Source organism: Leptosomus discolor, chromosome 1 (assembly GCF_034619465.1).
Source record: "Leptosomus discolor isolate bLepDis1 chromosome 1, bLepDis1.hap2, whole genome shotgun sequence".
Taxonomy (NCBI): domain Eukaryota; kingdom Metazoa; phylum Chordata; class Aves; order Leptosomiformes; family Leptosomidae; genus Leptosomus; species Leptosomus discolor.
The window spans coordinates 150605456-150633096 of NC_141391.1; the positions used below are offsets into that span (position 1 = coordinate 150605456).

General features: G+C 40.9%; 2 protein-coding genes across 5 annotated transcripts in view; one reads left to right on the forward strand and one right to left on the reverse strand.

Moving 5' to 3' along the window:
• CACNA1C (calcium voltage-gated channel subunit alpha1 C) overlaps window positions 1–27641 on the reverse strand; it is a 491226-nt gene that overhangs the window by 453455 nt on the left and 10130 nt on the right. The window lies entirely within an intron of this gene.
• Window positions 24349–27641, forward strand: part of DCP1B (decapping mRNA 1B) — a 47234-nt gene continuing 43941 nt past the window's right edge. The window contains exons 1-2 of the mRNA XM_086479345.1: window positions 24349–24501; window positions 25490–25530. Of these exons, the coding sequence (XP_086335471.1) occupies window positions 24349–24501; window positions 25490–25530 (194 nt within the window). The remainder of the gene's footprint in view (window positions 24502–25489; window positions 25531–27641) is intronic.

Below are 27641 nucleotides of genomic sequence, written 5' to 3' on the forward strand. Positions count from 1 at the left end.
ATCAAGTTTCCCAGAAGGGCATGTCTTGGAGGTTTTCAAAGTCAACTGGACAAAACCCTAAGCAACCTGGTCCCTGCTTCAAGCAGGAGGTTGCAGTATGTGACTTCCTGAGGTCTCTTCCAACATAAGCTGTTCTGAGACAGAAAAGGGTAAAAATGCTAACATCTTTATGAGACTTCACTATGGTAAACAGTGTAAAATGTCTATTGATACACTGCAATTATGAAAAAAGAACTGGTGAAACAAAACTATTTGTTCACTTTCAACTGTACTTTAGTCCAGAGGGTATTTCTCTTGCATTAAAGGAACACGAAAAGCTCAAAATCTTACTCAGTTCTGTTTGTATCATCATAATGCAAAAGGCTTGATCATTCTGTTATTTAACTGAGTAACTGTTGGACAGAAATAAGGATTTTTTTTTTCACCTCTTAAGTCTTGTAGGAGAGCCTCTGACTTTCACAATTACTGTATCATCTGCTGCCATCTCCTGAAGAAACACAGCCTGAACTTTGGAGGAAGAAAAGAAAATGGAGGTATCGACATTCTGAGCTTTCTACTGGTCAGTGCTGTCTGTCAGTCCCAAAGAAAAATTGTAGTCTGCAAGTTCCAGGTTGTTAGAATTTGACAATGTAGAAAACAAATATTTAAACAATACGGGACTGTTACATCCCTCTGATTTAATTTCTTTTCCATTCAAGTCTGTAGTGTTAATGGCAATTGCTACCATGCACAACAGGGGCTGCTGGTTTTCACTGCAGCCTGAAGAAAGAACTCTTATCAGCACAAGCACAACAGTGGAGCTTATGCAATATACAGCAAAGCAAATCCAGAGTACATGGGCTGCACAAAGAGTACCTGATTTAATAAGACGTGTGACTGTTGTTCTAACATGAATAGGCGTAGACTTGTGCCCAGGGGATGGACTGACAGATTTCACATTTTGAATATCTGCATTTAGTTGTACATTACTGTACTGCTGTTTTGCAGCCTAACTGATGTCTAGAAGTGAAAGACATCAATTCATTGAAGAAGGAGGAAACTAGAAAGGAAATTCTGTTCTCAAAATAAAATAGATTGATAGAATGCTACAGAGTTAAAAAAAAAAAAAAAAAGGAAAAAAAAAAAGAACCAAAAATCCAAAACAAACCCTGCTTGGCCCAGTGACCCAAAGACATGCCAGTAAGATCATCCTGACCACAGCCTGAAATGACTCCGTATCTATATTTACATAATTCTTCCTTTTTGCACTACTCTAGTGTATCAGATAGTTTCAGTTTACCAGAAATAGATCTACAGAAATAGATCTATAACCATACATAAACAATTTTTTCTTCTGTGCTCCTCCAGTTTTCAAAAATCATTTTAAAATCATACAGCTATTTTTAAACTAGATTTTTGCAGCTTAACTGGCCTAGCATATCAAAACAATGTAGTCATCAAGAGTTACAAAGATAGAGGAACAAGCACACTGTGAAAGAATGGCAGATGGTATTATTGTCAAAATGGAAGCGAGCTGGTGGTCAAGTCTAATCATTCATTGAAAGCTACATCACGCCTGAACTTTCACACAGGAAGAGAACACGGCTTAAACATTCATGGTTCAGTGAATTTATTTTACAAATATTCTACTGGTGAATAACAACCAGAATCCAGACACGCTCCCCAGTGCATGGGTAATCCACATACTTTTCAGGGGTACTAAATACATGTATTTGCTAAGACCAAACTTATTTCCAGTGAAGCTGTTGAATCTGACAAGATTTCACACAAGAATTACACTGATGTAGGTCAATCAGTTTTATGAAATCACTCCCAACTTACATTATTACAAACAAATCAGGATGCCAGTTAGTCTTCAATGGACATAAAATCTAACCCATAAAGATGCATCTGCACTTCGGTATTCAGCAAAATAGAAGTGATGAATCACACTCTTGCCCTAAGAGTGACACAAAGGAGCAATCAGCTTGAGCTGATGTTCTGGCACTAGTGAAGAACATACTCGTGACTCCCCATGTTCTAAGTTTCTCAGTCCTTGAGATGAAGCTCCCATAGTCTGCAAGCAGCATCAAATACAGTCACTGATGATATTCAGAGTGCCTTGCATCCAAAAAACTTCAGAGCACACAAAAGTGGTTTAAAAATAATTTTACTAGTCACAAAGATAGAATTGACATTTGAGTTAAAGCTTCATTTTGAATTAACACCACACCATACTTTGAGACTAAATTGAAAAATGCCATGTGAAATTATTTAACTATTGTAAGAATTCAGTCAGAATATAATTACAAGAACAGGAAATTAGCTTGGTCCTGTAAACTTTACAAAAAAGTTCACTGAGATCTATAATGACCATAAACTGTTGAGCTATCAGATGTATGTTACAGTTACAGAAAGGTACTGTAGGCAGCACAGTGGAACACAAAGCATATAGTTTTGTTGGCTCAGTACTTACTCCAGGAGAAGAACGCAACCTGCTCACTAGCTTGAGTACATCTGGTGTCACCCTAAATTCTACTTGAAGTCTCATTTGATTAATAACTATTATTTTGCTTGTTTTGCAAGAGTTCAATTCCTGGTAATATGGCAAGCAGAGCAATTAAAGGCTGGATTACATTGGAGTGAAGAACTAAATTATAATGCTTACATAGCATTTTTAACTCTTTAAAGCATTGTAAAGCATGGGTTAATTAATTTTTAGAGTGTATATGAAGACAGCAAATAAGATCTTGTTCTTTATGCTCAGATCCAACCAGACTAAATCACAGCGATCTTGGAAACTTTGCTTGTAGCAAACTCATACTTACGGAGGTAAGATCAAATGTATTTTCAAATAAAGCGAGGGTATCATGTCACTTATGTGTTAGGAAACAAAAAGGTGACTAGATGGCTGCCTAGCAGTATTCTTACATGCTAACATTCCTCTCTCTGTCCAGAAATACCTATGAGAATAAATGTTAAATGGACCCTCACAGAAGAGCATACTCCTTCAACTCTGTATTTAAAAAAAAAAAAAAGTTTGTGTGTTTTTTAAAAGAAAACTTAAGTTCTACACCAGCTTCCACCTACTTTTTGTTTTTCTTTATATATTTAGTGCTCTAGTACACAACAAACATCCTTTTCTTCATAGATCAATCAATACAGTTAGAAATCTTATGTCTTTCAAAAGGCAAAATGAAGGGTAGACCATGGGGAGTCAAGAGTAAGGGGTAAAAGGTAAATCACAATTGTACTTCCAATTAATTTATTGTTTCCTGTCAGCGGTGACTAAGAATACAGGCCATCATTTCCAAGCTGGTGGAGCCAGATGGTGTGATGTGATACAGTTAATATTAATGGTTGCATGCTGCCTTCTCTTGACTAATCAAGAGTGCTGCTTCACTTTGGTTTTGGGGAGAAGGATGCAAAGCTAAGGAGAACTGTCATCCTAAGAAAACGTGAAGCGGGAATTTCTCTTTGTTCAGACAGTCTTTGGTTTCTATAGTTGGGACTCAAAGTTTTAGGCAGACTTTTTTCTTCAAATTTTTATTTAAGAGAGTTGTTACAGTACTGGGAATATTTTCAAATAGAAGAAAGTGGAGCAAAAGCCCTCTTCAAAATGCATTCAAATGTACATTTTTGACTTGGAGTTGCAGATTATTGCTCCAAGGGCACTTCTCTTCCCGTGCCTCCTGCCCCCCCCAAAGTGTGCTCTAAGATACTAAGATAGTATTAAAAAACTCAAAGCTGTAACTCACAACAGCCATTTATTTTACTCCCTATCACGATTTAGCATTTTACAAAGAACATGGAAGAATTTCTTTCTTTGAGCTGAAAAACACCACAGTATGTTACATTCTTTGCCTGAGCCTCAAAAGAGAAGCACAGGATCCTTTTTTTTACTCTTTCAAGCCCGTAAGTATATGATTTCTCAAATTACGAAGCATTTCCAAATGACCCAAATTTGGATACACTTTTGATACTGGAGCATTAATGATTGCCACTGCCTTAAAATCAATTGGGCCACATCCTGCAGTACTTGACATTCATTCAGGTAAAATGTTAATCAACTTAAATAGTGAGTTCAAATCAATAATGACTTCAGGATTCCATGTATTGTTACTTTTCATTTTTCATAAGGATGGATTTTGAAAGTCCACATAAGCTTTCCTCAGAAGCAATTAAGGAAACTTTTCATCCTAAATAATCAAGTTCTTAATTTTAATCTATTTCTAGAACACATTTTCATCGTGATTTGTAGCACTTTGTTGGTGACAGATGGGAATCCCATCTTCCCATAGTAAGCAAAATTATTTTTCTGATATCACTTGCCTCTATTTTAATTTGAAAGATCTAATTTCTATGGAGTATGTCCTGATACTTGGTATATTCTTTAATAAACAGTAATTCAACTATTTGTCTTTGTAACCTCTAACTATAAAGAAAAAGAGATTATTCTGTATTTTTTATAATACTCAGTAACACAAAAACACTCCAAAACCTAGACTGGAAGAAAATATTTTCAGCTAAATTACATTATCAAATTTCATGCAATTTCTATTAATAATATCAACTAAAATCTGGTTTTGTTTTTCATACTGAAGTGGTACATCTGATCTTCTCAGGCACAAATGCTATTTTTAAATAAAAAACTGCTTCTATAAATATTTCAGCTTTAAACACCCATAATTCAGTTTCTCTTTTTTTTTTTTTTTTTTTTTTTTTTTTTTTTTACATTTAGAACTGCAGCAGGGCCTTGGAGAGGTTAAACTACAAAAAAAAACCAAACACCCACATAATGACTGCTAGTAGCATTTCCCCGTGTTCAAAGCAGACTGTCCATAATTCAGAGGACAAGACAAGGTCACTAATAAACATCAGTGAACTGTGTCTGCTTTTGCAAGTTCACATAAAAATAGCGCATCCTTAGGAACACAAAACAGACATAATAGATTGGTTCACATCAGAACACACATAAACATGAGAAACTAATCATCTTTTGATTGCAACAGGCTCTGACTCAATTATTTTGCAACACCACCAGCCCTCTCCTTTGTATAGGGTTAAAAGAAAGGAAAAAAGTTGTTTTGTAACTTTAAACAATTAGAACTAATGCCAGAGCCAAATTCATCTCTTTGTAGACAAAAGTGAAAGACTGCATTTGGCCCGTTACGGTCTGCACATCTGGCAGAACTGGACCTGAAAAACTACAATGCACATCATGAATGCGTCACCAATTGAACTATCATCTCCCAACAGAAATACACACAGCAGGGTGGGAACGAAGATGTTTTCCAGCACCTTATTTCTTCTGAAAGTAAGAAGCGATTCCAGGAGGGACTGCAAGTACCACTTACCTGCAGCTGTCTGCGTCACAGAGTATCTGACAAAGCAAAAAGCACTCTGCCCGCTGCACCCCACCCCCCACCCCCCCCCACCCCCCGAGTAAACCACCTTCAACTCTGAAAGGAAAAAACACCCACCAAATGAACTGAGCCATGAGTTATAAGATGGTGGGAAAACTACTGGGAAATCATGAACTCACCAAGTAAAATGTCAGCCTATGAAGAGCCAACACATGGAAGTTACTACAAGTGGTACATAAAGAAGGTGCTCCTGAATCATTTGATCCATAATAAAAATACACTGAAGAAGAGAGTGTTGTCATCCTTAATACCCAAGTGACAATGTCTGTTGAATACTCAGAGAAAGCTCAGGGCCCTCTGAAATACTCAAGACCTTTGCTGTTAAAGATACTTTCCCTTACTCAGTAGCTTAATAAACACATGAAAACTGTTCAAGTTCCAAAGTATGTCCAGAGTATGTCTTAAAATACACTGTATTTTAGTAAAAGAGATGTACCAGCTGTCCCTCCTCCCCCCCTCCAAAAAAAAAGACAACCAAACAAACACAAAATAAAGAACTTGCAAACGTGCAACATATTCATTTTTGTTTCTTCAGTACTTGGCACTATTTAAGGTATTGTAATGCATTGCGTCTTCTGCATACTTACTTCTTAGTTTTTCATTCTTATCCCTACTTAGCTTTCTGTGTTCAGATCACATTAAAAGTACTGTAAAAGAAAGACAATTTCTTCCTTAATATTGGTTTCAAGACGTATCTCGAACTAGACAAACTGACATGTCCTCCACCCTTTACTTCCCAGCCACCACACACAGTTAGTAAGGATGTTTGTACTGACATCTTCCCATCTTTCCCCTCCATCTGTGAGGCACTGTGGAAGCTAGTGTGTTCCCAGCTGGGGGTGGGAGGAGTAGATTTGTAAGTGCAGGGTAATTTATTATTGAAACTTGCAGAAATGGAAAGAAGCATTTGACATTTCCTTGCTAACTTCTAGTCATATCTCCACCCAGGTATATCCCCAAGATTTTTAGCCTCTTGTAACACTATGAATTAAATCTATCTCTCTCCTCTATGCTCTATATTGCTCTCCACAAAGATTCTGGTCTCCACATTTCATAGGGAAAGAGAGCACCAGGGAGACACAGCGACAAGAACGAAACCCGATCATGGCATTCATGTGGCTTTCTATGACTAAGCCTAAGTCTCACATGAGGACATATAGTCTTTCTGCTAACCTCATGTGGAAAAGATTCGGTTAGCAGTAAAAGTTTTATGGATTTTTGGAAGTAATGAAAGATCTAGGAGAACGCAAGGCTGCAAGCGCTTTTAAGCTTCAGGCAGATTTTCTCATGACAGGATGCATCATGTACCGTGATTTGTTTGTATTATTTTTCCCATCCATGAATCACGTGATCTTACTCTCTGAGACTGAATTTTGACTTATCTGCTTCATATATTTTGCTAACATCACTCAGGCATTTGGATAAACAGTGACAGGGAAAGCTACACGCAAGTAAGGCCTCCCTTCCTCAGTTTAGAAAACTAATGATCAGAAAAGAGATTTTTCAGGAAAGTAACATCCTAAAAACCTCTGAAAAAGCCCGAGGGTGATTTAGGAAAAATAGTGTCCCTGCAGATCCTAATAACTCACCAACATCTCTGTGAGGGAAACTGCACCATTTACATGCAATACTGACAATATTTCTACTAGCAAACCTTCTGAACACTGGAAATATTTCTGAAAAAAATTCTCATTATTTTATCACCAGCAGAAAACCGTCCAGACAGATGATGTATAAGGTATCTTCAGAGGTATTTCATTAATATGGTCAAATCCTTGGTTGTAAAGAGGTTAATAACTTCACCAAGCTACATGAGATGAAGAACTACTGACTAGTGCATTAGAAACAGAAGGTGGAAGTGATTAGAAATGAAGAACAATGCTGATCATTATAATAAGAATGAAAAGCAAAAAGATAAACAAACAGTATCAGTGTTGACTTCTTAAAATTATTTCTAAAAGATGCAGGCCTATGGAAAAAATACATTAAAAATTTTCCCCATGCAAACTTATGCTTGATAGTGTCTATTTAACTTATAGTCAATAGACTTTATTTAAAGAAAGGGCACCGAGAAAGTCCTCTGTTAGGAGCTATCCAGAATTCCAAGTTAGTCCGTGTGTTGACAAGTGCTTTTCTAGACAACAGGATGTCACAGGTGTTCATCATTTTGCACTAACCAGGCCAAAATGATGGAAGTAAATATCTGAAATACTTGTTGATTCACTGACCAGGCACCTGGGCAGGACACACAGAACATAATCTACAAAGGAACACGGAAGGGTAAAAATAAATTTATAGATTGTCACTAAGCAAGATTTTGTGACTGTGCAAGCAACAGTAAGAGACCTAACTCAAAACTGACTGAAGTCAAAGAAACACATTGAATAATGCAGCTGTCCTAAACAAAAATGGAACTAAAGATCCTTTCAGAAGGAAGATGTGCAGTTTCAAATGTTCACAGGAAGGACTTAGTAAATTATTTAATCTCTAACCTCAAATGTATCTTGCCTCTTCACTCATGTTGACCAATTGCAGCCTTTCCTGCCCTATTTTTACTTAAAAATAAGATGAATATAGTATTTCTGCATCTCACTGAGATAATATTTATAAAGTTATTTGAGATCTTGTAATGAAAGAACTGAAAATCCATATTAGTACACATGAACTATGGCATTACTAAACAGTACCCTGTAATTTGATTTTCATTTAAAAATAACCCTCTTTTACACAACATAAGTACAAGATAACACTACTACAAGACATTCTTTTCAGTTTTTGATGTGAAGTTTAACTGTTTGGATTTAAACTTCTCAGATTGCAGGTTGATTTTATTCTGCAAGTTTCTGGAAAAAAGTAAATCAGTCATTTCTAAGAGAAGAGTAAGAAGTGTTTTTTTCTTAAAATATTAAAGAATTCATAGACTAGAAACTACCAATGAAAATGGGTAATAAATGCTTCAGAACTAAGACTTGCAATCTGACAAGCAAAATTGCCCAGATTTCAAGGCCTTCTGTCATGTACATGACTTGAATCTTGTCAAATTAAAGTTCCATAAAAGAATTGTGGCTTCCATATGCTCAGTATGGAAAAAGAACAAGCTATAGGGCCAGAAACATCGCAGACCACAAGACTCACTGAGCTCAGAAGCTAGACTAGAACTCCACATCTGGATCTCTAGCACTCTTCTGCTCAGAGAGAGTGGCTTCCACATCTCCAGCAGGTGTAGTCCCTGTTTTCTCCCCAGGGCTGACATAACAGTATGATCACCTACACTTGTCATCAATTACTCCTGTTTTTCAAGTGGCAAAATAAGGGCTATGAATACATATCTTTCAGCTGTTTTAATAAACTATGCAGTAATAACATTCTACATATTTCAATTGGGGGTGAGTGAAAGTGTGTGTTTCAGATGCATAACAAGAAAATCATATCCAAAAGACTATGTGAAAAAAAAACAAGAACTAAGCCTGGCTGAGTAAACTTGTAATTCTGTTTCCATGGACTTACGTCTTACAATGTTCAAGTACTACTTTCTGACAGGACTGGAATACCTCAATTCTGTGATACCCATTTATCTTCTCTAACTTTGGAATCAAAGGACTGAGTAAAGAGGCCATATTTACAATAAAACCTCTGTCTCTAGGAAAAAGACATGTCTCCATACTGAACCAAACCAGTATTACAGTAGCTCCAGGCAGGAGTCACAGTCTTTGCTGATGGACACCTGAGAAAGAGCAGTCAACACAGTTGTTTATAAACTATGATGTCATGGCCATTTGGAGATGACCACCTTATCATTTCGCACTCCAAATCAAGATGTAATCCTTCTTCATGAGCAAGAACTTGTTGATGGCCCAATGAAAGTGACTAATGAAAATTAATTTTCCGTCAATTGTAGTGGGACAAAGATTGTTCTTTCATTTACATCTCTAGTAGAATGCCTTGATGTACAAATTCATTAAAAGCTGAAAAAATTAGGAATTTGGGGCTTGGGAGACAGAACTCAACTTTTACAATCCTCCTGAAAATGTGATTTTTCAGCTGCAGATTATCAGCTGTTCTAGGACACTAAATACCTCTATGAGCCTGGGCCTTCAATGACCTAATCATTCAATCTTATTTTTCAGTAATCTGATGTCTTCCTTGTCCTTTGGTAGGAAAATGAAATGTTCTACTTTTTGACAATGCCCTCATGAATGCCTTATCCTCAAAAAAGCTGGGATGGAGGGGAAACCCCAACTATGTGGAATACAGGAAATACTTCCAATCATTAATACGCGCATATAGATGATGTACAGTAAGAATACAGATAATGCTGTTTGCATTTTATAACTTGTTGCACTCCCATGTTTGTAACATAACAAGGAGTACATATTTTAATTATAAGGTTGAATATCTTGATATTTAATATTCAGCACAAGAAACTGTTACAAGATTGATATGGCTGTGTAAAGTGTACATTGTTTGTGAAATTATCAAGGTTTGTTTCTGAAGTTTCATATCCTTTCAAACATGCAAAATCTTGCACTATATCAAGTCCCAATTTCATCTCTAAGTATATAACATGTATGTGTTTAGTTGATTTATGTTCCCACAAGACAAGTTTCTGGTGTTCTGGACAGTCACAAACTTCAGTTTTCAAATCACAAAAGCATTCCCCCCCACCTCATTTACTTCCCTTCACTTTGTTTAGAATGAGTAAACGAAGCAAACTGATCATTTTCATAATGCGTTCCTTCTTCCTCATACAACACATGAAATAATATCTTAAAAAGAAAATATATGCATAAGAACTTGCACATGACCAGAAAACCCTTTTCTAACCTTGTTTGACAAAGGTTACTAACTGCTTTGAGTAGACACGTATAATAGGTCATTCAAACACATGTACAACATTTCTTGGAATACTACATGAAAAAAATTCTTAGTATTTGGTTCCTTGGACCTCTCCTCTCCAACATGCATATCCTAACTGCATGCTAGGCCTGCATTCCAAAAAGTCATCTTGATGGCTCTTTTTAGTCTAGAATAATGCCTTCTGACACGTGGCCTAAAAGTACACGCTGGCTTTCCTGTACTGGGAAACTTGACAGTTAACTATGTACTGTAAAGTCACAGAATCATAGAATCATTTAGGTTGGAAAAGACCTCTAAGATCATCAAGTTCAACTGTTAAAAGTCAGTTCACTTCCACAGAATAAACAGTAATACCTGATCTTATTAGCCTTTTTTACTCTCCTGAGAATCTTTATGTAATGTTGCATTAGTAGCCTTTACTAAATTAGAAAACCAAAAGGGAAGATAAATCAATATGAATGTACGTTTGCTGATATTGATTTTTCCCCTCATAGTCAGCATGGGAATATTGTGGCTCCTATTAATATAAGGAGTGGGAGAGCTTTAAACGGTTCTGTCTGGATAATTATCCAGTAGTTTTGGAAACTTATTCAAACTTCTTTAGTCTGTAATTTTGAACTAGACATTTCATGAAATCAAATCCTTCTCATGAATAATAATGTTAAGATGTTAATGACAATTTCTTGATGCAGATTATCAATGAGATGACTAGGAGAGGCATTCAACGTGTTATTTATGAAAAAAGACAAAGAGCTGGGCAACATGAAGGTCAAGGGCTGCAGCAAACATGATATTCTGCTGTTCAACATCTTGAAAGAAGTGAGCAAGGGAAATACTGGAAGTGTAACTCTGGAATTCAGGATATATTTCAGCTCATTTAGGAACGTGCTGTGTGGGATCCCACGGAAGACTGCCCTGCAGGGCAGAATGTCTCAGGACAGGTGGTTGGTCCTCACAGACCCCCTTTTCAATGCACAGGAACAGGCCATTCTGATAGGCAGGAGTGAAGAAAGCATGACAGAAAGCTAGCACGGATGAACAGGGAACTCCCATCTGAGCTCAAAAGCAAAAAGAAAGTATGCAGAGGGTGGAAGCAGCAACAGAGTACCCAGAAGGAATACACAGACATGGCCCAAGAACATAGGGATGGAGTCAGGAAAGCAAAAGCTCAGAGGGAGCTGGAAATAGTGAGATATGAAAGCCAAGAAGGGCTTCTGTAAGTACATTGGCAGCGGCAAAGGGAAGGCCGAGAAGCATGTGGACCCACAGCTCAGTCTGGCAGGGAAACTAGTGACAAAGGAGATGGATAAGGCTCACGTACTCAACGCCTGTCTTGTCTTACATTTTTGTCTGAGTTTGTTTTTTTTTTTCCTAGTAAGGTTTGTCTTTAGGCCTTCCAGGTCTCTGAGCCAAGTGGTAGTCTGTGGGAGTGGAGAACTTAAGCCACTTGGACATACATAGATCCTTGGAATGGCATGAGCTGCATCTGAAGGTGTGCAGGGATGTGGCCGTTGTCACTGCAAGGTTATTCTCTCATTTTTGAAAGGTCATGACTATCAGGGGAGGTTTTTGATGACTGGAAAGACAAACATCACATCCATCTCCCAGAATGAGGACCCAGGGAACGGTAGGGCAGTCAACCTAACTTCAGTTCCTGGGAAGGTTATGGAGTAAGTCATCCCAGAAGCCATATGCAAGTACACAAAGGACAAAAAGGAACAGGCAGACTGGATTTACCAAAGGCAAATCATGCCAGACCAACCTGACTGCCTTCTGTAGTGAGGTGACCACCTCTGTGGACAAGGGCAGAGTAATGGCTGTCACTTCCCTTGACTTTAGCAAGGGCTTTGACACTCTCTCATATTATTTTGTAGCCAAACTGTAGAGATGTGGACTGAATAAGTAAGAAGGATGAAAATTTCCCCAGACTGGCATGTTCAAAGGGCTGTGATCAGCAGCATAAAGTCCTACTGGTGGCCAGTTACTAGTGGCATATGTCTGTCAGGTATTGAAATTGGGGTAAATGTTGTGTAACACCTTTATCAGCAACCATGGTTATCAGAGGGAGTGCACTCTCAGCTAGCTTGTGGATGATACCAAATTGGGGGAGAAGTCAATATACTGGAAGGCAGAGCTGTTGTCAAGAGGGACATCCACAGGCTGGAAAAATGGACTGACAGGAACCTCATGAAGTGCAACAATGACAAGCGCAAAATCCTGCACCTGGGATGGAGTAATCCCATGCACAAATAGAGTCTGGGAAGCAGCTTTGCAGAAAAGGAACAGGTGTCCTGGTAGACAATAAGCAGAACGTGAACAAGTAGCATGCCCTGACTGCTAAGGTGGCCAACCACATCCTGGACCTAATTAGCAAGAATGTTGCCAGCAGGTCACAGGGAAGTAATTCCATGAGACCACAACTGAAGTACGCTGTCTAGTTTTGGGCTACCCAGTACAACACATTGACATAATGTAAAGTCCATACCCTCTAAGAAAATTAGGGGGGTGAAACACATGACGTATGAGGACAAGCTGAGACAACTGGGCTTATTAAGCCTGAAGAATAGATGACTAAGGTAGACTTTGTTGCTGTCTTCAGGTATTCAAGGGGAGGGTATAGAAAAGTTGGTGCCAGCCTCTTGTCAGAGGTACAGAATGAAAGGACAAGAGGCAGCAGACAAGTCACAAAGGAGGAAATTCCAATTAGACACAAGTAAAATAATTTTCTTTATGAGGGTGGTAAAACACTGGCACAGATTGCCCAGGAATGCTGTGGAATCTCCATTCCTGTTGCTACTACTTTAGCTTTAAATCAAAGATTGGTTCAGAGTCATTTTTTTTGGAAAAGGCAAGTTCGGGATCATCTTTCTCTGTTACTGTGATGTTTTATGTACAGTATTCTCATTCACAGAACGAAGATCATATTCCTCAGCACCGTAGGACATCTGAGAATCAATGAAACTACAAACTTAACATGGTTTTAATTCTCTCCTAGCATAGCAAGATGGATTTGCCATGTGAAAGGATTTGTCATAAGCCAAGCCATTGTATTCACTTACACCAAACGAAAATGGAGTCATCATTGACAGAGTTAATGCAGATAACCAAATGCTACAGGAAACCAAACTTCAGAAAAGCTTTGCATCAGTTTATTGCATGAAATTTTTAGTAACAAGTAAAATGAGCCCCTCCCCCTTTTATGCTTTTTTTTTTTAAATTCAAACACGCACTACCTAAAGCTCAGACAAAACAGCTTGGTTTATATAATTTTTGCAAACAGCAATATCCAAGATAGAATGTTAAAAATAGTACCCTACGCCTTTTCCTCCCTCTGTATCCTAAACCACGCTTCAAACAGCAGTCTCTATTGACATACAGTTACTCTTAGGATAAAATGCAACTGCTATTTATCAGTTGGAATTAATGATACCAAGACATTTGAAAATGTTAGACTGTAGCATCTCTCTTGGAACTGGGGGGGGGGGAGGGGGGGGGGGCGCTTTTGTATCTTGTGGCAACTGTTGCCAAGTAGTAGGGAAAACAGAGATGCTTTCTAGCATCATTTATCCTTTCATAAATGCTTCCTCAATCGCTACATTTCCCTTGATGGTCAGCCAGATTCTCCGACAACTCTTAAGTCTATTTGTCTTTCTTCCTCAAGGAGGCAACGAAAACGTCTGTTGTTCTTATCCCTCAAAAACCACTGAGACAGAGATAGAAAGTGTACGTGATGCTGTGTCTGGTTCCTAATTGCTCAGTGCTGCATGAGAGGAGACTCACCATACGTTCTGTTCTGTAACAGCAACAACTTCCAACTAGGTCATGTCACAAGCAGTGATTAAAGTGACCTAAAAAATGGTTGTGGCAGAAGGGCAGTTTCCAGTAATGATGCCACACAGTTTACCCATCCCTGTGCTCAGCATTCAATTCCAACAAAACCTCAAAACACTCCTCCTGCACTACTTTGTTATAAAATCTACCTGAATTTTTCAGCCCCAAGATCTACACAACTGTCCTTTCCATTTAATGTTATTCCTAGCAGATGTCTCATTCTGCCTGCAAGCTTCCTTCAATTTTGCCCCCATGCTAATCCTGCCTTCTATTCCACCATAGCAAGCCTTGTTCCACCTCAGCTCTGTCTCTTGAACTCCATCCCATTCTTCCTGGTTCTTCTGTCCCCTTATCTCATCAGCTGTGACTCAACATGCATCCTGCTCATGTATTATACCAACACAGTACTACCACTAGCTCTCTTCCAATCCTTCTCTCTCCCTTACAATCCAATCTACCAAGTTGTCTCATGCATTTTCTTCCCTCACACACATACCCTGCCTTTTCTTTTTTTAATTCAGAGACGAAACAAAACATGCTGGCCCTTGCATCAGAAATGGGAGAAAAAAATACCATATTGACCAGAATAAGGACTAAAGGAGTTAAGATACTAAACCCCTGTTTAACAGAGTGCATCCTCAGCAAGCTTGCAAATGATACAAACTAGGAGATGTGGCTGATACACCAAAGTCATGCTGCCATCCAGAACAACCTTGACAGGCTGAAGAAATGGGTCAACTCATGAAGTTCAGAAGGGAAGCACAAAGTCCTGCACCCGGGGAGGAACAAGCCCACTCACCAATATACACTGGGGGCCACCCAGCTGGAAAGCAGCTTGTCAGAAAAGGACCTGTGGATCCTGGTGGACACCAAGTTGAACATGAGCCAGCAATGTGCCTTCACTGCAAAGAAGCTGAATGGTATCCTGGGCTGCACTAGGCAAAGTACTGACAGCAGGTCAAGCTAGGTGATACTTCTCCTCTGCTCAGCACTGGTGAGGCCACACTTGGAGTACTGGATCCAGTTCTGGACTCCTCAGTACAAGAGAGATATGGATGTACTGGAGGGAATCCACAAAGATGATTAAGGGTCTGAAGTATCCCTCCCATGGGGAAAGGCTGAGAGAGCTGGGGCTGTTCAGCCTACAAAAGAGAAGGCTCAGGGGGAACCTTATCAATGTTCAATCAAATACCTGAAGTGAGGGTGCACAGAAGGCAGAACCAGACTCCTTTCAGTGGTGTCCAGTGACAGGACACGAGGCAACAGACACAAACTGAAACACAGGAGGTTTCCATTAAGCATCAGGAAACTTTTTTTTTTCTTTAACTGTGAGGGTGACTAAGCACAGGCACAGGTTGTTGTATCTCACTCACTGGGGTATTGGAAATCCTGAGCAACTTGCTTTAGGTGGCGCTGCCTGAGGGGGTTGGTCAACGCAACCTCCAGAAGTCCCTTCCAACCTCAACCATTCTGTGACTCTGACAGCACCATGAAACACATTGTATTATCTGATCTCTTAACAACTGAACTCCCTCAGAAGCCATGTAAAACTGTTTCGGAAAGATCTTTCCTTAAAGTTGAGTAAGTCAAGAGTAAATAACAGAAGCACCTAACAAAAGTCTCCTGAACCTGTTTTAGTTTTACACGGTCTTGTTAGGTTTACCAGGGCTTAAATGACACAGCAATTTCACTGTATGTAGATCACAAAGCAAGTTCAGCTGAAGATTATAATTTTATTATCATGCTAAATTAATCTTAACAGCAGGAAAAATAAGAGGAAGACAGAAACCTTGGCCTGTTACTGCTTATGGAAGTTTTTCTTTGATAAATCCATGTAGTTCATGTTTCTGTCAAGCAAGGTAACATGCCTGGAAATTTAATCTGACAGAAGACATAGCACAGCATCACCAGGAAATGACAAAAATCAGATTGTAGGAGAGGGACTGCCAAACACCTTCACAGCTCTTCAAATTCACCAGGGGAAACAAATTCACACAAGTGTAATAAACCTGGACTCAGACACCCACCAGAGGTTTGTAGTGCTAATACCTTTAGTTTCTACTTCAAAAATCTCCTTCAAAGTGCTCAAATCTTCTACTGGTTGCCTGCTGGAAGGTGCCTCTGCCCAAATCCATCCCTCCTAAAAAATGGGGGATAGACTGCATTCATTGTTTCCAAGAGCAACACTTCAAGTGTTACCAAGTTTTATCTTCTGGTACAGTACACAAACCTGAGCTCCTTTTTCTACCCAGGCCTTTCTTCCCACACCCACAAACTCTAGAGCAACACAAGTAATAATCAAAATGAAGAAATAAAAATCAAAGTGAAGCATTCTTAAGTTTCAGGAAGAAGCAAATAACTGCATTTCAAGCATAGAGGTAATTTGGGATCCTTATTGCAACATGCTGCATAATAAAAGAAAAAAAACAGTTTTCAGTTTGAAAGGAAGTTTACTTTAAAACAAATGTCTTCTTGATATTTGCTAGTCACATAAAACCAGTAACAAATAAAAATGATCACCCAAAGCATTATACCAAAATGTAAAGATCATGTTATCATAAGTTAGGTGATCTCAAATTAGAAGACAGGTATGATAGCCTTGAAGCCTAACTTTAGCTACAGAAGATCCATTTGCGAGAACCTTCACAAGCTCTTACCACCTGCAGAAGCAGATATGGAATAGCCACTAGCATCACAAGACTTTCCCGATGGCAATTTTCATGAAGAGCTATCAAAAATACAAAAAGATTGGGGGGATATTTGAAGCAGAAACCCCACTTTACTTGCTTGGTTATTTTAACTATAAAGATCCTTCCTTATACCATGATTTACCTGTTCTAGCTCTCTAGAATTCGGTATTGTTACAACACACTAATTTCATACACTTGTGCTATGTTTAAAGCTATGAAATCCTTTATCAGTCTTTAACAAACCCAACATTCTTTATTAAAAAAAAAAAAAACACAACCAAAACAAAAAACACAAACCCAAACCAAACAAAACCCAAGAAGATACTTCTGTCAGTTGAGAAGGCAATAATGCAAATTCTCTTTGTAAAATAACACTGTAACACCTACAGGTATAATAGTTATTCAGCGCTTCTCCTTACATCATCAACTAATGCAGAAAAAAACCCCACCAACTTCAAACATATGGAACTCATTTGCATAAAAAGATACTTTAGCACCACAGGCATAACTCCCTACGTACCCCATTCCAGCCCCCAACCAGACTCAGCCCAAGTACTTCTCCAGCCCTGCTACTGGCTTCTTCCCAGCAGCGACAGTAACACATCTTTGTGATTACTCCATTTCCTTAATATGGCAAGAGCTCTTATGCCAGGTGAGGTGTAAAAATGAGGTCCTGACTTAATGTAATTATCTAATGGAACTTATCATATTAGGAATTAATTAAATGAAGCCATCTGCTCTGTAACTAGTTGGAAAATTGCTCTTTTAGAGCTACAGGTGTCTGATTCTGCCAAATTAAATGGTGATTACCAGAAAGATGTGGTTGGAAATGTATTATCTTAGGTGAGATATAATTACTATTATACCTTATTAACCTATGGGAAATAGCAGGAATGCCCTATCCTCATGGTATTTTGGTGGTTTGTCTAGCCAGTCAACTGTGTAAAGAATGAAGCTGACGGATCAAAACAGCTTATGGCAGTTTATCAGGATAGCAATAAGGTAAGGGCTATCAACTATATTTTATGATTATAAGCACACACACTTGTGGTAACAAAATTATTGAAGAACTCAAATACTGGCCCAAAATTGTTGCCTTCTCATTATATAATTCAGTGTCAATCTTTTAAGTGTAATTAACGTAGCACAGGGGTGAAAGTAAAGGAACTTTTAAAGTTAAACCATATGAGAAATATTACTGAAAGAAGTCAATAGTTTGTGCTACATTAAATAAAAAAAAAGAAGGTGAAAAAAGCCAACAAGTTTTGACAGTATTTTTACTTTGTTATAGCAGGAAAATCAGCAATGTATGTTTAGAACACTATCAGCATTAGGGAGAGACTGGAGGATGTAATCTAGAATTTTACTGAGATCTGACAGAATTGTACTCACAATTGTATAGTTATAGAAGTCAGGCAAAGTTTATGGATAAAGGTAACACATTCTATTGTATCAACTAGTATAACTGGGAAAGAACATTCCATACAGAAAAATCTTTTTTAGGTTTATCATTTTCTCATTTCTGCTCTACTGAAAGATAAAACACTGAAATCATGTAGTCACTTAAACATTGAAAATATAACGCTGATGAAAATCAGATTTTTTACTGATTAAATGTGCACAAGAAAGATTTTTTTTTTTTTCTGTACAATACTATAATTCAATGCAATTATACTGGTACAGCTTCTCCCTTCCTCCTCCTGAAATAGTCTTTTCCTGGTATTAAATTTTTTTCAGCTAAGATTATGCCCTATGAAGAGTGATTAAAGCTAAATAAAAAAGAATTCTTCACTCCATGTCCTGGTTTTGGCTGGGATAGAGGTAATTTTCTTCCTAGTGGCTGGTGCAGAGCTGCGTTTTGGATTTAGTATGAGAATACAGTTGATAACACAGTGATGTTTTAGTTGTTGCTAAGTAGCGCTTATTCTATGTCAAGGACTTTTCAGTTTCCCATGCTCTGCCAGTGAGGAGCTGCACAAGAAGCTGGGAGGGAGCAAGGCCAGGATGGCTGACCTGAACTGGCCAAAGGGATATTCCACACCATAGGACGTCATGCTCAGTATATAAACTGGGGGAAGTTGGCACAGGGGTGGGGATCGCTGCTCAAGCATCAGTCAGTGGGGTGTTGAGCAACTGCATTGTGCATCACTTGTCTTTTTGTGGGTTTTATTTCTCTCTGGCTTTGTTATATTCCATTTCATTACTATTATTGTTATAATTATATTTTTTATTGTTGTTGTTATTATTTTATTTTAGTTATTAAAATGTTCTTATCTCATCCCATGAGTTTTACTTTTTTTTCAGTTCCCCTCCCCATCCCACTAGGAGCAGGGAGAAGTGAGCGAGTGGCTGCATGGTGTTTAGTTGCTGGCTGGCATTAAACCATGACACCCCAGAAGAAGAATATATACATAGGAAATTAGAAAGAAATAACTGTAGTTCAATTAATGATAGTAGGGAACTTTCCTTTAGTTCTCCTCCAGCTTGGGCACTGGCCATATAAAAAAGGTAAAGCTTAGTATCTTGCAAGTAAATATACAGCAAAGGAAAAAGTGTAGAGTTACTTACTACTAGAACCACTTAGCAAAATGTAAGTCAAAGAAAGAAGCAGTCTTTTGGTAAAAACCCAAGCTCTTACATGCAGAAAAATACGAACCTTCAACTGAAAATCATAGCCAACTATAGTTAATTATTTCATACACAGTATGTATAATATCGGAATTTCAAAACTAACAATGCCAAAGAATACTATCACATTCTTGTGTGGACTAACATTTGCAGAAAATCTCAAAACGATCTCACAAACCTCACCAGGGAGCAACATTACAGGCATACATGTGCATGCTGATAACTTAGTGTGCTGGGGTGGAGGGAGAGTTGTTTTGAATTGGAATGAAAGTAATCAGATTTAGTTTTAGCACAGAGAGAGATTTTTTTAATAACTGCACTGGATGAAACTATATAGTCTGACCCTAAACTAGTTAAGGAACCTTTAGCAAGTAATAAATTACTAACAAAGACTAAAATCAACTATTAGGGCTGGAGTTAAGAGGTGGTCCAACAGCACAACCAACAATTGCAACTTTTGAGCATGAGGAAAGCACTCTAACACTAGCTACTGAGAGCCTGTAACAATAAATGTGGGCTGAAAAGACCATACATTTCAACAGAGTGTGGGAAGGGATGCAGCTAGCCTCCAGCACAAACCACAGGGGCACTACTCCCCAAGCGGTGAGACCTACCATGCTGCAGAGTTGAGAGCATATCCCCAGAAATATGTGGAGCATGGGTAACCAAGCTTTGTGGGATCATCCTGGCTCCACAAGAGCAACCCACTGTTCCCCAGGAAGCTGGTATGCTGGAAAGCACCACACAAAGATATTCAAGAGGTTCTGGATGGAGTAAGATGATCTTATTAGTGCTGCCTTGGCACCCTTTCCGCTAGCAGGGGCAGCAGTGGTGCCACCAGTCAGAGTGTGAAGAAAATTATGGCAGCCTTGGGAAGAAATAAAAAGGAAAAGGCAACTACTATGAAAAAACAACTCCAAAGGGGCTGGAGATGAAGCAGATGAGGTGCTCAACACCACATTTTCTCAAATGATTGTTGCTGTTTATTAAAAGAATTGCTGCTCAGAGAAAGGACTGAATGTGAACAGGTAGGAAAGAAGTCAGTCAAGGCTGTGATCTCAGCAGCAGTATGAACACTTGTTTTTCAATCAGTTCATTTCCCCAGTCTGACTGGTTCACACTGTGGCCACGTACGAGCTTGTGCCAGTACAGTACCGAGGTGCCAGAATGGCAGGGCTGAATAGCTGGATCCTGGGACAGGGGCTGCATACACCCACCAGTGCCACCAAATATATTCATATAAAATCATATCCTCAGCGTCAATAATTCGCTGTAGGAAGCATGGCTTAGTCTTTACAAGTGCCATAAATTCTTGAATGTGAAGCAAAGGCTTAATATGTTTGAACAATCCTTGTGAAAAGGTTTGGCCTAACTATCTTAATGCTTGTTATTAATGGAGAACTTACAAATGTCATTCTATGTGGATTTTGCCCTAAATCAGTCTAGATATTACCTGCACAAAATCCCTTTCACACCGTGTCAAAAGCATAGGTGTGGATTTTTTCAACAGAATAGTATCCAGGTGGGTGGAAGACAAAAATGTGACATTCTAATTACATACTTAATGAAAATATGACATTTTGAAAGCTAGACAATTACTTTGTTTCATAAACAAATTATAGCAAAATCATTCTAACTCAACTTGATAGTTATTATGTACTACTGGATTACTGACTGTAAGCAAGTAACTGCAGTTTAAAGAATCAACCTTTTTAAGCTGTGACATTTTTACTAAAAGATCCTTAATTTTTTTAGACGCAGTGAGAATTCATAGTGTTTCTCTTCTTAACAAGATCTTGTTTCTTGGAGAATTTTTAGTCTACTATCAAGTGATCCCATAAAGCAGGGCAGAACTAATGGCTTTGTTAAGTACCTTTACTTCAGGCTAAATGGAAGGAGCAATTACATACCACTTACATAGCAAAACAGCTGGAACCAGCAGAAGCTACCTCACAGTGCAACAAAGAACATAAAAAGGCCTGATCAGAAGCTTGACAGGTTCGCTGACTCAAAACACAGGGCCAGGGAACCATCTGTCCAGCTATGTTAGAAAGGGGCATAGCAACCCAGGAGGAAGGTAGTACTGAAGAAGCATCCACAAACAGAGCATCAAAAACAGAGGCAAAATTTTTGACAGGCCTACTTCAAGATATTTAACCTCACAGTTGGTTGTTTTTTTTTTTTTTTTTTTCCGTGGAGCTCAAGGAAACAGGACACACTACAATCTCCCTGTGTCGGGAGAAGGGCACAGGAGACACACTTAACCTGGTCAGCCTGTCTCTCTAACATAATACATGTTCAAGGCTCCAAGTATTAGTTACTACTTGGCCTGACAAAAGGGGCAACAATAGAAACAAGGTAAGTTGTAGAAGTTGAAAGACACCTTATTTCTGCTTCAAACATTTTTTTTCAGAGTGAACAGGGCTGCAATACATCTTCTAAATTCTGTATGCTTGCTTTCTCCTACCTGATAACAGGTATGAGTAACTATTTCCAGTTCAAATGAATAGCCTTTGAAAGACAGTTTCTATAACGCGTTCTTTCTTATATGACTTTGCAATACCCCTTCCCCACCACCTTTTTTTGTGAGTATTGTTGTCGGAGAGAGCAAAGACACCTGGAATGGGAAACCCCAGGCGTGGGGCTCTAAGGGTTTGACACTTCTATGTCTTACTGACAAGTTAGGACTTTTTGTAAGCAGGATAATTGCCAAAGATACAGAGATGTGATGGTAATGAGAAACTCCAGTACATGATGAGGAATGCGGTTAGGTGTGCCTGAAAGCTGAGAACTGAGGACTATCTAATCAGCAAAAAGAAATGATTGTGCGTCTGTTCACTGTTTGAGCAACATGACTTATCTTTCCTACTTACTACTACTTCTTCTTTTTTTTTTGCCATTCTACTTTGGTCATTTCCAGACCAAGGACAGCAGTTTCCCTTGTCTACCATGAGCCCATCTATCTTCTTTGCTGTTACGGGATCTGCAAGTCAGCTGGAGATTTGCAATGGAACTGCCTAGAGCTATTTTCCTACCACGAGTATACCAAAACCACTTAAAAACTTCTAAACTCTAAAGCTGTGTTTCATTACAGCACCAACTGAAACAAGGTGGCTTTAGAAAAAGAGGAACGAACAGTGAGACAGATTATAATAAAAGGGCATGTACAGAGGTTTCCCCTCTCTTTACATGCTTGCAGAGCGAGCTGCAGGTCCTTATTCTTAGTAACACAATTTTTAGTGGCTTTTTGAGCAACAACAAAACCTACGTATTCTCCTCTGGGTCCCAAAGAACAGCCTCTCTTTCTGCCCTTTCTGAAAGCATGCCTATTCCAAACTCCACTCAAGAGACTCACTGTCCCTACATTTAAAACTATGAATTCCCAGCTTGCTGTCTCTCAGTTCTCCCCTATCCCCACTTCACCCTATGGAAGCTTTTTCATCTGGGCTTGCCCACTTGCTCTCGGAGCAGATGCTACTGCTCACTCTGTCCCACTGCCTTCGTCTGGCCTAGAGTGAAAAGGAGGGTAGAAAACAAAATGGCAGTCTTCATCCACTATGTTCAGTTCCTGCCCTTTAAAAAATACTGTGTGGGGATACTGCAAACAAAAAAGATAGCATCCGTTACCTTTGCCTTTAGTTCTTCCAGGGTATCCCATTCTCTGGAAGGAAATATATCGCCCTACTGCTTCTGTATACATATACTCCTTCCAAAATTGCTACTTCTGTTTGAGGTGATGAAGTAAAAAAATTCGCTCTCGCAGGGGGTTCAGGCTGGACAGTTAAGCAAATCTTTTAAATGTAAGTACACATTGAGTTTATCTGCATGCCACGTAAAGCTGATGTATTTGCTATAAACTGTTGATATCAATAGATCAGTAATAAATATGTGTGTCTGACAGGAAAATATGGTAACTAAATTCATGGTCTCGTCCATCTGTTCCTCTGTTGTTTGTGTATCTCCATATCATAGTATGCTTATGTTTCAGCTGCTTGTCACATGTATGTGTGTCTATGTATACACACGAGGGATGTACGGCGGCTCAGTTTGCACTCGCGTTCTTTTTCCCGCAAGCTCTGTGCAGAAGCCTGTGAGCGTACGCCAGCAAATACGGACTGTGCACACCCATCGACCCCCAACCAACTTCTCTTCCTGTGCGAGCGCTGTGCGTGCATTGCGTCAGTGCACGCCGGGGCCCACAGGAAGCACACGCACCCTCACAGACACGTGTGCTTACAGACACGCGGGCTAACTCGCCAGTCTGACACGTACTGTTATCTCCACAGACACACCGGCGCGCCCGAACGCTCCCGTGCATGTGCAAGGCCGAGCCTGCGGGGCTTCAGCCCCCACCTCGGCGTGCGGCTCCCCGCTCCCCTGAGCCTGTGCACGCTGCGGTGAGCACCGCGCCTCCTCCGGCTCAGGTCTCGGTGGGCGCGCAGGACTCCCTGCTGGGCACAGCCACCGCCTGCGCCCCGGCGGCACTTCCCGAGGAGTTTTCCCGGTTCTCTCAGGCCTGCAGCCGCGGGAACCCTGCTGTTCCTCGGGCGCGCAGCTGTCACTCTGGAAAGGAAGCCAGTCAGCGGCCTCCCCAGTAACAGGGAGAGGCCTGAAACCGAAGGGTGCCAGCACCGCGGGGAAACCAGCCAGCGCGGGGGGCGCCCGCCGGAAGAGGCGCTGCGAAGCCGGCTGGCCCGCCCCGGCTCCCCGCGGTCGGGGCGGGCCCCGCCAGGCCGCCCCTCAGCTTGCGCCGTCGCCCACGGCAACAATCCTGAGCCGGCGGCGCTCGGCGCTCGATTGCGACGGCTGGGCTCCGACTCCTCCCGCCCGCTCTCGCTGCGGCTGGGCGGGAGGGGGGGGGTGAGAGCCGCCACCCTTCCTCTCGGCGTTAGATTGCTTGCGCCTACTAGGAACCCTGTGTTGTTGTCGGAGACAAAATGGCGGCGGCGGTGGCCGGGGCCGCCCTGCTGGGCAAGGGGCTGGACATCAGCCTGGCGGCGCTGCAGCAGCACGACCCCTACATCAGCAGCATCGTGGACGTGGCCAGCCAGGTGGCGCTCTACACCTTCGGGCACCGCGCCAACGAGTGGGTACGTGAGGCCGCCCCTCCCCGCACCCTCCGCCGGGAGAGGCGGGGCGGGGCGAGAAGCGGCCCCGCCCACAGCGGGGTGGGGGGTGGGGGCGGGGCGGCGAGGAGGCCCCGCCCCTCCGCTGTGTGCTGGGCGGTGGGAGAAGGGGCGGGCGCCGCCATGGCTGGGGTGCGAGGCTGGTGGTGTGGGTCCTGCTGGGGGGCGGCTGCCCCGGGCCCCGGGCCTTGGCGCAGCCGGGTGGCCTCGGTGCTGCCTGCCCTCACCGAGCTGGGGGAGGGGTGGTGCCTGGCTCAGCCCCTCTGGGGACCGTGAGGAGCCCTGTGGTGACCGGGAGGTGGGTTTTGAGAGGTGACAGGGCTGTGGGAGGCTGGGCTTTAAACTGGGGAGTGGGCCTGGGGAGCTCCTCTGCTGTCCGAATGTCTGTAACGGAACCAAAACACGTACAAAAGAAGCGTTGGAGTTACAAGTAGCCAAAAGACTGTTTGAGATTTTAAAAAGTAACTTGTTTTTGGTAATTTAACATTTTGGTTATTTGCGGGTGGTTCTTGGTTTGCTGTAACGGGTGGGGCTTAGGGGCTGTGTTCGAAGGACCTGCGCGATCTGCCTTTCGTGTGGCTGGCTCCCCCTTATCCGTCCCAAGCGTCGCCCCTGAGGGCGGGCACCGTTTGGGAAATCTTCTCCCTGAGTCTGGCCCATGCGTCACCCTCAGGCGTAGCAGAGAGTTAATCCAGGGCAGTGTTTAGTCTCATGGTGTCGAGACTTTTGTCTTTCCATATCTTGTCATAAAACTTGGGTCGGCTCTATGGTGACTGTGCTAGCTGTAGTCTCTTGCCACCAGCCAGTGAAGTTTGGTTTAGGTATTTTTTTCGTGGCTTAGGTGAGAGAGATGTAACTGGTGGTATTGGTAAAACAGAGATAAAGGGGGGCTCGCTGATGGCTAGCAAAACGACGCCCTGATTTCTACTTTCTTAACTTTCCTTTTCTTCAGGAGAAGACCGATGTGGAGGGAACACTGTTTGTTTACACAAGGTGAGGACATAATGTTTTAATGTGTACAGGTGAAACCTGTGGATGTGGAAAAGCTAGCTGGGATGGAGCATGGCTGAATGAAGTAAAATGCTCATCCTTGTTCAAGGGTGAAAAGAAACTGAAATTGGCAGGGGCAAGTGCGCGAAAGGAGACATCACCTTGGATTTGGTTAAGACTTCCAAGTGTGATTTAAATATCAATGTGTGTAAACCATAGAAATTCGTTATTTTGTTTTAAATACGATGAAGCGTTTGCTGTTTAAAAGGTGTCTGAACAAAAAACAAATAGCGAAATAAATAATGAAGCCTTAAGGTAAGGGAATGGTAGAGCTTATGAAGTATTGTGTTCCCTACTTGGGGAACTTCCATACTACTTGTGTCTGATTATTCATTTTTCATGCCTATTTCATCCAACATTTTGGACCGTTTTAATGCTTTCTTTTAGCAGCAGCTCTGGTTGTGGCTTTTCAAAGCATTGGTTACATCATTATTCTAGCATGTACCTTAGATCTGTTGTGAAGCCTTCCCTGCGTTTGAGTTTCCAAGTTAGTGCCCCAGTATCTCCCTGTGACTATTGTTAAAATCGGAAATTAATACAGTAAGGAGATCTTGCAGTAGCTGCTGGGATGGGACACCAAAGCAGAAACTTTCTTCTTCAACGTTTATGTTGATGAGGATCTGGTAGGAGAACTGAGAAAGCAAGGGATTGTTTTGAGAAGGCGAGAGGTGTGTGTGTGAAGTGACAGAGAGGCCCAAGAGCCTGTGAGGTCTGTGTGAAGTGGGAATGCTGGTTTTAATCTTTTGAGCTCTTTGACACTAGCTGCGGAAGTCGTCATCAGTAATTTTTCTAAGCTGCTTTCAGGTAAGTGGAGGTAAGATGCTGTTACCAGTGCAAGTTATCAATGCAAGAGGAAAAAAACTGGCCCTTAGCTGTGCTAGCAGTAGGTGGAGGTGGCTACTTGTGTACTGCAAAACAGAAGTAGTATTTGTCTGGTATGTTGGTCTTAAAACTCTAGAGCTGACAACATGCAACCTGGCACTTCTAGCATCTGTGATCCTTCACTATTCTTTTTGTTGGCTGAGGAAGTTTCCATTTACAGCAGAGATTGCTACCCTGACTGCCCTATCAGCAACAGTATGGAACAGGTTGTGAGCTGTGAGTGACGTTGTACATTGCCCTTCTCATCAGTTTTAACTTCAGTTTCCTGTGGCGTTGAACAAAGTCATAAACTCTTGTGGAAAAAACGTTGCCAACAGACTGTAGGTTGGAGAGTGCTGGTTTTGCCTTTTTTGCTTCTCATTACTGTTGTGAGAATGTAAAGTAGTGTGGCCATCTTTGCAAATGCTGAGGAATGGCCAAAATCAGACTTCAAACTGGGTTAACACTAGTGGAAGTGGACTGGTTGTTTGTTTGCTTGAAGTGAAGTACCAACTGTTGCACACAAGGATTCTTGTTAAGAGTTCCACTTTTGTTTAATTTTCTGTTGACTCCAATCCTGTAATGCAGGTTCCTGTGCTTTGGATTTCATAGATAAATCCACTCATCAGCAATTACGAGAGTTGGCACTTTTCCCAAATGTTTAGCCACTGTCTTTTCCTTTGTTGTCTTAGTTGGTTTGAGAGTAATATCTCCTGTCAGGATCATGATAGGTTTAACAGCTCACGTTAATAAAAATTGTCTAAATGACTTGAAGTGTAACCCCCATGAATAAGCGTAATTGTTTAGAGTCAGAATCATAGAATTGTTTGGGCTGGAAGGGACCTTTAGAGATCATCTAGTCCAAGGCCCCTGCTGCGGGCGGGGAATCTTTCGCTACATCAGGTTGCTCAAGCCCCGTCCAGCCTGACCCTGAACACTTTCAGTGATGGGACGTCTCCAGCTGCTCTGGGCAGCCTGTTCTAGTGTCTCACCACCCTCACTTTTGTTCTTATGCTTTAGATGGTGTGGAAAATCCTATCTAGGATGACTGTCACTATTTACAATTGTTAACCTGAGTGCTAAGAAATATACTTGCTCTGGCCCATGACTGAATCGTACTAATTGCTCTTTTCTACTCCAGCAAGAAACTGTAGGGTAGATGGTGGTGGTGGGATAACGTGATGCTGATGCTT